Source organism: Sorex fumeus, unplaced genomic scaffold (assembly GCF_029834395.1).
Source record: "Sorex fumeus unplaced genomic scaffold, SorFum_2.1 ptg000024l, whole genome shotgun sequence".
Classification (NCBI taxonomy): domain Eukaryota; kingdom Metazoa; phylum Chordata; class Mammalia; order Eulipotyphla; family Soricidae; genus Sorex; species Sorex fumeus.
The window spans coordinates 1,339,937-1,354,228 of NW_026606081.1; the positions used below are offsets into that span (position 1 = coordinate 1,339,937).

Genomic DNA, 14,292 nt, shown 5'->3' on the forward strand with positions numbered 1-14,292 from the left:
TTTATGTAGATGAATGAATGCATTTGAATTACCATATTTTCTCTTTCTTCTGCAGTGCAAATTAGAATACCAGGCATGTGTCTTAAGAAAACAGATCTCGGTCAAATGTGAAGGTCCTTGCCCGTGTCCTTCAGATAAGTCAACAAGTACTAGAGCAAATGTAAAGAGAGGTAAGTGATGAAAATATACCTTTACTTTAACTCTCTTCAAATGTTTTGTAATCACTATTGTCCATAAAAATATACTCAGGCTAATAGTACTTATAAGTGAAGGATTTTTTTTTTAACCTCAAATCTTAGAGCAAGTTACCTACATAGTAATAGGGGGGCGCTGCTTTTCTTTATGTTCACCATCTACAAGAAAGCTAAAGCAATGCGGTCTGTGTCTTATTTTGCTTTAAATTTGTTGCATGGCTTTTGTTTTAAATCAAGTGACTGATAAGATAATGCTAGTATTTTAAAATACACATGTCTACCATATCTGTGTGCATAATTATTTGTGCGTATAAACTTTCCAACAGAATTTCACAAATTAATTTTTTTTCTTTCTTTTTATTGGCTTGATGTCTACTAAAATAATGAAATGAATTTATATATATCGGGGATGGAGTGATAGCACAGCGGTAGGGCGTTTGTCTTGCATGCAGCCAACATGGTCGACCCGAGTTCGGTTCCTCCGCCGCTCTCGGAGAGCCTGGCAAGCTACCAAGAGTATCGCGCCCGCACGGCAGAGCCTGGCAAGCTCCCCGTGACGTACTCGATATGCCAAACACAGTAACAACAAAGTCTCCAATGGAGACGTTACTGGGCCCGCTCGAGCAAATCGATGAACAGCGGGAGGACTGTGATACTGTGATACTGTGATATAAAATGGTATGTGTTATATAATTTGAACTCTTATAGCATTGTAGTATATGTAGGATTATTTATATATTAAGATACTGTTTCTGGCATTATTTTTATTGAAGTAGCATTGCATTATAACAATAAATGTTTCAGTTGTGCTTCATTATAAATGTCTATACTTGTTCTTAGAGTTTATTTCTATAGTTTACTATACCTTAAAAAAATTTTCCATGGCTGCTAAGTTTGGTCTTTGTGTTCTAAATCAAATGAAAATTTAGAGATTAGATATTTTTTGAAGTTAAAGACTACTGTGAAAAATACTATTAACACAATTTGCTATTTGTTTTATAACCATACGAATTTTGTTTTGGGGTTACCTGGTGATACTCACAGTTTACTCCTGGCTCTGTGCTCAGGGATTACTCCCAGTGAGTCCTGGACAACAAAATGAAGTACAGGGTATCAAACACTGGTCTACTAAGTAGAAGGCAAATGTCTTACCTGTTGTACTTTCTCCCTGGCCCCACCATCAAAAGGTTGGAGAGCTAGTACAGATGGCAGAATGCTGATCTCGCATATGACAGACCCGGGTTCAATCCCCGGCACTCCTTATGGTCCCCTGAGTCCCTCCAGGAGAGATTCCAGGGCACAGTTAGGTGTTCCTCCAGCACCTCTGCCTCACTAAAAGTCAGTTTAGGTCTTTCATTCAGAGAATTGATTTTTGCCTGCCTTGCATGCAGCTGACCCCGGTTCGATTCCTCCACCCCTCTCAGAGAACCTGGCAAACTACCGAGAGTATCTCACCCACACAGCAAAGCCTGGCATGCTTCCCGTGACATATTAGATACGCCAAAAACAGTAACAGCAAGTCTCACAATGGAGATGTTACCAGTGCCCACTCGAGCAAATCAATGAACAACAGGAAGACAGTGCTACAGTGCTTTTTTGAATAATGGGTAGATACATAGAAAGAAAAAAATGAAGTTGATTAACATAAGCAATGCATTTTTAAAGCTGGTCTATTTTATAATCCTTGCTACAGTCTTACTTGAATATCTTTTACATATAAACTTGGAAACCTAAATGATATCAGTCTACTCATTAAGCAATATTTAATATGATCATAAAAATTTAAACTGAATATGGCATCACCTTTAGTCAAGCAAACAGTTGATTTTATAATTCAGAGGTAAACAAATTGATAATCAACTTAATAGCTGTTTTCTTGTATATTAAACCATAAGTAGAGAGACACCAACTGGTGGAAGAAAGGGTTTGTTTATAAACTCTCACCCTTGCCTCATGCCAGAATGTCCTCTGGACACCTCACTCACATCTTCCTAATCCATTTTCTCCAGCATAACCTTGATCGGATTATTCAACCCCTATATATGTAAGCTGGCACAGCGGGTAGGGCATCTGCCTTGCACGTAGCCAACATGGCCGACCCGAGTTCGATTCCTCCGCCCCTCTCGGAGAGCCTGGCAAGCTACCGAGAGTATTTGATATGCCAGACACAGTAACAACGAAGTCTCCAATGGAGACGTTACTGGGCCCGCTCGAGCATATATGTAAGAATTTAGTACAGTTTTGGTTTTAACTGAAGTACTCCAATATTTCTGCATTCCCCATCTATTCTCCTTATTTACATAAATGAATACATTATCCTCTGAACATCACTTTAGGCATAAAGTCAATCCAGCCTTGGGTTCAATAGTCAAGTCTCATGTCTTTCACTGGAAGCTAGTAAAAACACTAGTTGAGAAGTCACAATACATGCATAGCTCTAACATATCATGACTTGTCCTCAAGATATTTCTTCAATCATTTTTCCTGCTTTAAAGTTTTGAATGGGAAGATCCATTTATTGTTGTACCAGTTTTGCAAAATCTCCTACAGACTGTGAGGGGAGCTCAGTAAGAATTACATGTGAAAGAGTACACATCTATGAAAAGAGTGAATAAACAATGTGAATAAACAATAATTATGTCATGTTGCTGAAGTTCAGCAGTATGTTGATTTTCTTAAAGAAAATTTTCTTAAAATTGTATCATCAAGGGACAAATCTCATTTGTGTTCAGTTGTGTGTAGAAAAAGAAGCTAAAGAGATTTAAACTAATCCTATTCTGATGAATTGTCGGGGCAAAGGAAGTACAGGATTTTGCTAGCTATTGTAGACAAGCAGTACTACAATATGAAATTGGGAATATCATTTCTACACATTTCAAAAGGCCAAGAGACTTGGGAAATGTAGAACTTAGCTCAGCATCACTTCTAATCTTTCAGCGATCATTTACATCGGAAGCATGGTTTCTGTAGATATTGCAGTGTGGGGAATTTTATTTAACAGCGTTCTTTGAAAATAATATTAAGAAGAAATACTTACAATGTAATACTTTCTAAATCTTTCTGACTTATGGAGCTGGAGAAATATTACAGCAGATAGGACATTTGCTTTACATGTGGCTGACCCAGTTTTGATCCTTGATACCTCATATATTGCCCCCAAGTCCAATCAGAGTGATCCCTGGGCACAGAGCCATGAGTAAGCCCTGAACACATGTGTGTGACCCCGAAAACAAACTCAGTGTGTGTGGCTCCCAAACAAATGAAAAAATAAATCTTTTTACTTCCTACAGGTGCAGTCGAATATTTCACATTATGGTGTTTTTCGCAATGTTTTAACCTGAAATAGCATTAAAATTACTTTTAACTGGTAAAACTATATTTTTAAATAATAGGAGAAATTAAGTACTCTTTCTGTACTACATATTCAATAATGAATATGGTTAAATTAGTTCTAAGTATATGCATTCAAGTAACACACATAAAGATAATTACTTGTTTATTTTTTGATTCTCAATTCTCACAGTATTACATAAATAGATAAGCATATCCCTCTTCAATTACAAGTTTAATCGCTTTATGTTTTTCAAATTTATATAATTTAAATCACAAAGATGATGTCTTGGGCCTTTCGGAACCTTCATAGGTTTTGGTTTTGGATTTTTATTTATTTATTTTTTGGCAGGGGGAGGGGGACCCCAGCATTGAGGTCCAACCATTGCTCAGGGGCAACTTCTGGCTCTGGACTGAGGAATCATTCCTGGTGGGCTCAGAAGACAATGTGGAGTGCCAGGGTTCAAACCCAGGTCGGCCTAATGCAAGGCAAGCACCTTTCACCCTGTCCTATCTGCCTGGTCCCCAATCCTCATAGGTTTCTCTTTTTTCATTAAATGTTGTTTGCTCACAAATCTAGGATTATCATTTAGAAAGTTAATAAACTTAATTAAAATAATATTGATGTTACAATTGATTTTTTGTTCTTGTTTTGGGACCAAATCTGGCACTGCTCAAGACTCACACTTTGCCTTTTATTTAGGAATCACTCCAGGTGGGGTTTGATAAACTATCAGCTATTTGAATCAACTCAGATCTGCAATGTGCTAGTTAAGCTTCCTTCCTGCTACACTATTTCCCTGGTCCTGGAGCTGATTTTAAAGGTCCATATTTTATTTAATTCAGTTAATATTTCATTTCATTTCATCTTTTCATCATCCTGTTATTCGTCGATTGCCTTGAGCAGGCCCCAGTAACGTCTCTTTCATCCTAGCCCTGAGATTATATTCAAGGCTCTTTAGGAGAATGAGATCCATCATTGTTACTGGTATTTGGCATATTCGGTATGCCACGGGGAGTTTGCCAGACTCTGCCCTGTGGGCAGGCTACATTCGATAGCCTGCAAGTTTGTCCAAAGTAGGAATGAGATAATAAGATGTCATAAAAAGATGTCCTGATAAGACGTCGCGCGGCCGCAAATGCGGCCACGCGGTTCCGGGAGCTGAATTTTATAGTCTCTGAGTCTTGGCCATTGATGGGATTACACGGCGCCAGGGGGCCAGGTGGTGGGTGTGACCCCCGCCTACTGGAATTTGGAGGACCTGGGTGGAGGATGCTCGACTCCAATCCGAGTAGGCTGGGAGATCTCAGTTAATATGACACTCAGAATTGAGAACTTTAACAATTAATAAATGATTTTTCACATATTTTAAATAGACATATGCAATGCAATTCTAAAATTCTAAAATTCTAGAAATTTGATGGACCAAGATTAAAAGCATTTGAAACTGACCTTGGAAAACTTTTATTTTGTAATTAATTAAAACTCAATGATGTAGTCTTCCTTAGAAAAAAAGGTTTCTACCCCACAGTGGTACAGGAGCGATAGCACAGTGTTAGGGTGTTTGCCTTGCATGCAGCCAACATGGCCGACCCGAGTTCGATTCCTCCGCCCCTCTCAGAGAGCCCGGCAAGCTACCGAGAGTATTCGAGATGCCAGACACAGTAACAACAAAGTCTCCAATGGAGACGTTACTGGGCCTGCTCGAGCAAATCGATGAACAGTGGTACCTAACCTTGGTAAACATTGTACACTTTTTTATATCATAGGTAATCCATTTGCTGTGTAGATTTTGAAAATACTTGAAACTCACATTTTCCCTTAGCTTCAAATTTGAGTATCCTAAGTACCAAGAAACTCTTCTTATTTACATTTGGTTTTATGTAGCTATTAGTAGTTCATATATCTATATATCTTATCTTAAAATTTAAATTTAACAATACCACTTAAATAATGTTTACCCTCTTCTCTTATTACATGAAATCATGCTCCGATGCTTTCAAAATTATGAAATGTTAAGCTTGAGTAGAGATGATGATAATACAGAATAAAACTATGACATATTTCACTGTACTGTCACTGACCTTCCATTGTTCATCAATTTGCTTGAGCAGGTCCAGTAACATCTCCATTGAGAGACTTTGTTGTTACTGTGCTTGGCATATTGAATATGCCATGGGTAGCTTGCCAGGCTTTGCCATGCGGGCGAGATACTCTCAGTAGCTTGCCGGGCTCTCCAAGAGGAGAGGAGGAATTGAACCCAGTTCGTTTGGGCCGGCCGTGTGCAAGGCAAAATGCCCTACTGCTGTGCTACCACTCCAGCCCATATTTCATATATCGCTCCAGACATATTTGAATATTATCCAAATGTTAAAAATATAAAAAGTGTCTTACTAATTAAGAAAAGAGGAATGCTGGTGGGAATGTAAATTGGTTTAGCAATTATAGAGGCAGTGTGGAGTTTGCTCAATAAACTAGAACTAGATCTACCATATAATCTAGAAATCTTTGTTTTGCACATATATGTAAAAAAGTGGAGAAAATATCTTTAAAAAATATTTGCACTACAGTGCTCACTGCATCATTGTTCATAATAGCCAAGATGCAGAAAAAATCCAAGACTCCACTGATGGATAAATTGATAGGTAAATTTGTGATCTTAGATATGTTTAGATATGGTCACGGTGGTCACGGTCCTCCCGTTGTTCATCTATTTGCTCAAGTGGGCCCAGTAATGTCTCCATCATGAGACTTGTTGTTACTGTATTTGGCATATCGAATTCGTCATGGGTAGCTTGCCAGGCTCTGCCGTGCGGGCGAGATACTCTCGGTAGCTTGCCAGGCTCTCCGAGAGGGGCAGAGGAATCGAACTCGGGTCGGCCATGTTGGCTGCATGCAGGGCAAACACCCTACCGCTGTGCTATCGCTCCAGCCCATGTTTAGATATATAAAATATTTATATTATAATTACTTAATATAAAATGGAAAATTATTGCAAATTACACAATATATCTTATATAGCTGGACTGGAACAATAGCACAGTGTGTAGGGCGTGTGTCTTGCAAGCAGCTGACCTGGCCGAACCAGGTTCAATTCCTTCGCCCCTCTTGGAGAAGTATCTTGCCTGCATGGCAAAGCGTGGCAAGCTACCCGTGATGTATTCGATATGCCAAACACAGTAACAAGAAGTCTCACAACGGAGATGTTACTGGGCCTGCTCGAGCAAATCTATGAACAATGGTAGGACAGTGCTACAGTGCTATATATCTTATAAAATATATAATAAATATTCAGCCATTCACAGCAATCTGAATGGATCTGAACCACTTTCTGCCAGATGGAGTAAACCAGATAAAGATGGGGAAAAATAAAACCTTTGAGATTACTCTTATATGTGGAACCTAAAATGTTAACTAGGTCAAACAAAGAGCAGAACAGCCCATGCCATGAGTGGTGAGATACAAGGAATGAGGAGGTGTGATAAAATGGTTCTAAGTTAGCTGCAGTTAAGTAGGATAAATGTCTAGAAATACAGTAGACAGTATGTTGGCTGTAATTCACAATTCTGTATGAATAATACAAAAATATTCTAACCAATAGGCACGCAGTGATCTCTTACACTTTATGTTGTAAGGGCATAGGGACACTTTAAGAAGGCAGACATCACAACTGCACTGTAGGAAGGAGACTTTGAAGCTAGATACATGCAAATTACTTATAATCAGGACAAAAGTTTTTATTTAATTTGTTAGATTAGGACTTAGAAAGAAGGTCTGGAATGAAGAATCAGTATTTCCCAGATAACTTCCTAAATCTTATCTGTGTTTTTCTCCTTCCTCTGCAGTAATTTGAGAGGCAGGAAAGTGCATTTAGCACAATACTGCAGTTGCTCATACGGAACTCAACTAGGTCCTAGCATGTATTTGGATGTAGACATAAGAGAATAAGCTGAACTTGAATAATATAGCTGGATGAAATTCACAAATGTTAGATTCAATTGAATGTGATGGAGAAGTAAAAGAAACACATCAAAGATAATGCTCAATTTACTAATCTAGATGGGATATAGATTGCTAACAAAAACTGTCATCTTTTTTTCTGGGTCTGTAGTTCCACTATATTCTCACCTACATATTTTTGTCTTCTGGTGTAGTATAACATTCTTTTATCAGTAGCTGAGAATCGTGTAGTTCACCATATTTCATTTCCTTAAGATTATCAGAATTAAATAAATTTTCCCTGGCGATAGCATAATTCATTGGCTAAGAATTTTATTGGTTGCTTGGAATAATATAATTCACCATATTTCCCCTAACTAGAGAATCATAAGGAAGAAAAATTTATCTGGTGTGTAGTTTAATTATTTGGCTAAGTGTATAGATTTTAGAAAAATAGATCTGTCTGTGCTTCCTGTGTGCCCTTTGACAATGCATTGAAGTGCATGAATCACAATTTTCTTTTTCCATAACATATAAATTAAGTCAAAAAGGTTTATGAATCTTGGGGCTGGAGCGATAGCACAGCAGCCAACAAGCAGCCAACACGGAGCTTGCAAGCAGCCAACACGGGTTCAATTCCCAGCATCCCATATGGTCCCCTGAGCACTGCCAGGAGTAATTTCTGAGTGCAGAGGCAGGACTAACCCCTGTGCATTGCCAGGTATGACCTAAAAAGTAAAAAAAAATTATATGAATCTTTACTCAAATTAAAGCATTTTGTCTTTCTCTTTGATTTTAACTAATGTTTCTTATACAATACTATTGAATCTATTAGTATGCCTTTTTCATGTATTGAAGTCATTTGTAATTTACTTTTTGTGTTATTTTATTGGGCTATGATACAAAAACATTGGTCATATTCATTCTTTTTATAGTCAGTGATACTTGAAAACAATAAAAATTACCTGTACATTGGGAAATTGAAATGTCAGTAGTACAATTCTCTGACCTATGTAGTAGTATAAAATTTCTTGATAAATTGTTTATTTTTTACTGAGAAATTGAAATAAGTTAGTGATACAATTAAATGAAAAAATAGTAATATAATGCATTGAAAATGTAATGAATTGGGGGATTTATTTGATGAATTTTTTATTTTTCTTTTTTTGTTTGGGGGCCACATCTCTCTGTGTTCAGGGTTTTCTCCTGAGTGATCACTGGTATGTGACTCATGAAACCATATGTGGTGCTAGAAATCAAATCCAAGTCACCATATGCAAGACAAATAATTCACTTCTGAGTTCCTAGGTCAGTCATTTACAATTTTTTGTAGCAACTGACCTTTGCATCATGTGGTCATGGCTATTGTTCGACTTCTTGATAATATTATGCTAATTAATTATTTCTCAAATGTCTCCATACCAAATATAAAATATATTAGTCCCTTTGTGAATATTATTACTACAATAAAACATTCCCTTGGTTATTTTGTTCAGAACAGTTGCAGTCTTCACTATCATTTGAACACACTGTTAATATTTGTACTTCATTAATTGAGCACTTATAATTTTGAAGACTATATTTAGATTTGCTTACAGCCTTGGATTTTGCTAATTAAAAAAAAAGGCCCTCCCGTTGATCGTCGATTTGCTCGAGCGGGCCCAGTAACGTCTCCATTGGAGACTTTGTTGTTACTGTGTCTGGCATATCAAATACTCTCGGTAGCTTGCCGGGCTCTCCGAGAGGGGCGGAGGAATCGAACTCGGGTTGGCCATGTTGGCCGCTTGTAAGGCGAACGCCCTACCCGCTCTGCTATCGCTCCAGCCTAATTAGTTTATAATAAAATAGGTGGGTATTAAGATAAAAGTTGGCATTGCAGGGCAAGAAACAAAGTTAGAAGAAATCAAGAACACAACCAAGAATGATGAAAAGACGTTTCTTTTCCATCACTGGGCCTTATTGTCATCATTAGGCCTTCTTTTAAGCCTAACGGTGCAGCTGCGAAGTACAAGGGTACTATGCTCACTTTCCTTTTGCCTTGCCCTGCATGAAACATAGAAAGACAGAAATGTGCTGAGTCCTTCTTTTATCAGTCATCACTCTGCTCAGGAATTTTGATGAGCAGCTGGAGATCTTTCAACAATATGAGCAAACTGTTCCCCTTACAAATGCTACCTTATAGAAAACTGAAATATTTTTATTTTAATTTATATTTTTGGTTTGTTGTCTTTTTTTATTTGAGGGGTCTTATTTGTGCCATGTTTGGGGCCTACTCAACCCTGAGCTGGGGAGTATTCTGGTGCTGACCTGGGAACCTTATGTAATATTGGGGTCAGCCTCAGACCTTCTGAATATAAGATCTCTGCTAAACCCCTTGTACTAGTTCTGGGTATCTAGATGTTTATAAACAATTGTCAAAAGTTATAGGTTTATAAAATCATCAGTTTTACTTCCATATTCTAGCTATAAAGTGTGATGATTTCATTGATAGTAAGACAAAATATGGGAATAGTTTTCCTACATATTTATTACCCTGAATACTATAGTCTTATTAAAATATATCATATTTAATAATGTGCTGTCATGATACATATAGCTTAGAAAGAACATTATATGTATCAGATTTATATATTCTATATATTTACATATTGCCATATCTACATAGACCTTTTTACAAATTGCAAAACAATTGGTTTTAGAATTTCACTTTGAATTGAGAATGTTTTAAAAATCCCCTGTACAAGGCAAATAACAATTTCCAATAAAACAGTGCAGTAGCAATACATTAATATACTCTTGGAATAGGCATGCTTTTCAATAAAGGAAATGTACACTCATAATTAGTGGTTTCATTATCTCTCTGTACTAACTTCAAAGAAAATTAAAATTATTGAGGAACAGAGCATGAATATTTAATACAAAGATTTATTAATCTTTTAGACTTCTTGAGAGACATTTCTGAAACAAAATTATTATTTGTTCAAACAGATTAAGGAATACTTCAAAGGGCTGGAGGGCAAATGATCCCAGCAGTGCAGAGTCTGCTCTACATTCAGGAGAGCACTAAGCTGGGAGTAGTTCTTGAGCACCACAGTCTATGGGCCCCAATGCCAAGCAAGCTAAGAAGAAGCACAAAACCCAAAAAATGGTTTCATTTCATGGTTTGTCTTTCATTTTTATTGATGTGAAACTTTACAGGACTGTGCATATTTTGGTTGTATGGTTTCAACTCTCTCCACAGTGTGTCTCTCCACAGTATGTGTTGCCACACTTCGGCCAACACAGGTATCATATTTCCTCACTAAATGCATGGGAATCAATGCAGTCCCCCTTTATGTATGCATATATATATATATATATATATATATATTGAATCACTGTGGGAAAAGTCACAAAGCTCTCAGGTTTAAGTCTCGGTCATGCAATGATCAAACACATTTCCCTTCACCAGTACTTATTTTTCCCCACCAAGAACCCCAATATACACCCCTCTCATCCCTCCCAATGCGTGCGAGGCAGGTGAATTCTACCTAACACTCGATCTACTTTGATTACATTCATTATTTCGACAAAAGATGCACCATTATTGTTTAGAGTTTACACCCAACAATCAGAACTGCTGAAAAGGCACTGTGAAATAATTTGTTTTCTACAGTTAGTTGTGAGAACCATATGATGTCGCATGGCCACTATCATGGCCATGAGATTTTGGATTTCTGATATTTTACTTATTAAGCCTAGAGGTATTTCTGCCAAGATCCAGATAATTACGAGATTGGATTCTGTGGCTCTGGAGCCATGGCCGTGCCGGAGACCCTCTCGTGGGGGGCAACTGGTGACCTCGGTAGGGCGTGAAGGACGAGCCTGGAATTTCCTTGAGCCGCCCTCCTTCTCATGAGGTTTCAGTTGCCCTGTCACCGCTGGCTCATACCTGGCTTTCCAAAAAGCTCTGAGGCGGCCGCCATCTTGCTGCCAGGGGGATAGAGGCAGAAGGCAGTGACACCCCTTCCCTCCCGGGCAGGCATGGTACCGTGGATTAACACACAGTCCATTCACTTTTCTGCCGCAAGCTGCCAAGCTCTGCATTAAGTCCTTGTGCTTCTGGAGCCATGGCAGTGCCGGAGAGCCACTCGTGGGGGGCAACTCGTGTCCTCAGTCGGGCGTGAAGGACGAGAATGCATTCCCCTTTGGTAACTCAGTTTTGAGGTCAGTTTTGTTTTTATTATGTTTTTGTTTAGTTTGTTTTTATTTGGTTATGTCTGTGCCTTATTTTGCTTCTCTGTATCTCATATATGAGAGGGATCATCTAATATTTGTTTTTCTTCTTCTGGTTTATTTCACTTAGTGTGATACCCTCTAGTTCCACCCATGTAGAAGCAAAGAGCAAGATTTCAGTTTTACTCAACACTAAGAAATATCACTTTGTGCATATAAACAAGGTCTGTCTGTCGTTCTTTCTTTTTTTCTTCCTTCCTTCCTTCCTTCCTTCCTTCCTTCCTTCCTTCCTTCCTTCCTTCCTGTCTTTCTTTCTTTCTTTCTTTCTTTCTTCTTTCTTTCTTTCTCTCACTCCTTATTTCCTTTCTTTCTCTCTTTCTCTCTTTCTTTCTCTCTCTATCTTCCCTTCCTTCCATCCTCCCTCCCTTTCCTCTCTTTCTCTTTTCAGATTTTTGGGCTACACACACAGCAGTGCTGAGTACTTAACTCCTGTTTCTTTGCTCAGGGACCACTCCTAGTGGGCTCAGGAGACCATATGGGGTACCAGAGATGGAACCCAGGTTGTCATGTGCAAGGCAAGCACCCTATCCTCAGTACCATCACTCCAGACCTGTAAACCAGATTTTCTTTTGTGCGTTCCCCTGGTTTCATTGAAGTAGGCTTGTTTCCTTATTTTGGGATATTGTAAATAGTGCAGCAGAACATCACTATTCAAATATTTTTCCAACTGTGTTCTTTGGATAGTTAAAAAAGCAGTAGAATTTCAGATTATATACTAGGTCTATGTGCTTTTTTGATTTGGGTTAGGTTTTTTTGGGTGTGTGTGTATGTGTGTGTGGCTTTTGCACACTCACGATCTAGAATTTCTCCTGCCCACATCTGCTGCTGGGTATCGGTAAGTGCTCTGACCTCTCTAAAAGGAACATAGCTACCCTTGAGCATATGAAACAAGACAGTGACCCCAGGTCATCACCTGGTTATCTCTACAGAAAAGAATGATTTTAAGGCTAAAGTATGGTGACTATTATAGCTCTTCTCTCAATGACAATATTTAACAGGTTGCTATTGAGGTGACTAGCTTCATTTTTTTCATTTTTTTATTTTTTGAAGTAGTATTTTGTAGTTTTATTTGTATAAGTACTTAACCTCTTTAGTTTAGCTGACTCCTCTGAGGTACTTGATTTTCTGCAACACAATTGTGAACAGGATTGTTTTCTTTTAATATTGCTTTCTTCCCTTTCATTATCAGTATATAAGAAAACCATGGAGTTTGGGGTATTGATTTTGTAACCTACCACTTTCCTGTATAAATACTATTGCATATAGGAGCTTTTTTGTAGACTGTTTAGGATTTTCTAGTATAGTATCATATTATCTGCAAATAGTGAAAGTTTGACTTCTTTCCTATATGTATGCCCTTGATATATTTTTCTTGCCTAACTACTATGGCAAGTATTTCCAGTACTGTATTGAATAGGAATGGTAAGAGTGGGTACCCTTGTCTTGTGCCTGATCAGAGAAGGAAGGTCCCTAGTTTTTCCCCATAAAGAATAATGCTTGCTGTGGGCTTGTGATAGATGGCTTTGACTATATTGCGGAATATTCCTTCAACTTTCATTTTTGCTGAGAGTGAGAGTTTTTATCATAAATGGGGGCTGGATATTGTTAAGTCCTTTTCTGTATCTATTGATATGATCATATGGTTTCTGTTGGATAAAAAAGTAATATGAGACTAATATCGAAGGCCACAATAAACAGGGGCTAGAAGAACTGGTCAAAAGTTGGAAGCTTGCCAAAAGTGTGTGCTGGCCAAAGGGGAATTAAGATAGAGAAGAGGCCAGTATGGCAGTGATAGTTAGAAATGATCACTATGGACAAGAACTGAGTGGACAGAGGGGACAGAGAGAGACAGAGGGAGAGGGATGGAGAGAGAGAGAGAAAGAGAGAGAGAGAGAGAGAGAGAGAGAGAGAGAGAGAGAGAGAGAGAGAGAGAGAAGCAAAGTGCTTGCCAGAGACAGGCAGGAAAGGGGAACTGGGGACAATTGTAATGGGAAATGCACACTGGTGAAGGGACAAGTGTTGAAACATTATATGACTGAAACCCAATCATGACCAAATTTATAACTGAGTATCTCACTGTGATTCAATGTTTTAAAAAAATAATTGTTTAAAAGTCAAGTTTTATATGAAAAGTACTTTCCTAAAAGTTATATAAAATATATGATAATGTTCTGTTTTAAAAAAATATTTCTGCGTGCATTCATAAAAGAAGCAATAATATATCCTTTGGTATTCCTTGTTAAAAGTCTAAACTATAATTGCTTAGTTATGCCCACAGTCTTGGCCAACAGCTGCTGATGTGTTCTTTCTGGATCCAAATTTTCAGAAAATATTTCATAATAAACATGTTTGATGCCAACAAGAAAAAATACATTATTAAGTTTTCATCTATTTCATATGCTTTATTTTACCTTTCCTGCTAACATTTCTTTTAACATTTCTGGTATGAGACAGAAAGAATTATTTAATTATATATAACTTTCTCAATAAGTTACTTAAACACTTTGATGAATCATTTTGTAAGCTATTTTCACAGTATTCTACTTATTGGCA

At 37.8% G+C, this 14,292-nt stretch overlaps 1 protein-coding gene across 1 annotated transcript in view; it reads left to right on the top strand.

The window, feature by feature from the left end:
* The window catches only part of SPOCK3 (SPARC (osteonectin), cwcv and kazal like domains proteoglycan 3), a 405,672-nt gene that overhangs the window by 313,068 nt on the left and 78,312 nt on the right, over positions 1 to 14,292 (top strand). Inside the window, exon 6 of the mRNA XM_056114055.1 lies at positions 56 to 170. Within this exon, the coding sequence (XP_055970030.1) occupies positions 56 to 170 (115 nt within the window). The remainder of the gene's footprint in view (positions 1 to 55; positions 171 to 14,292) is intronic.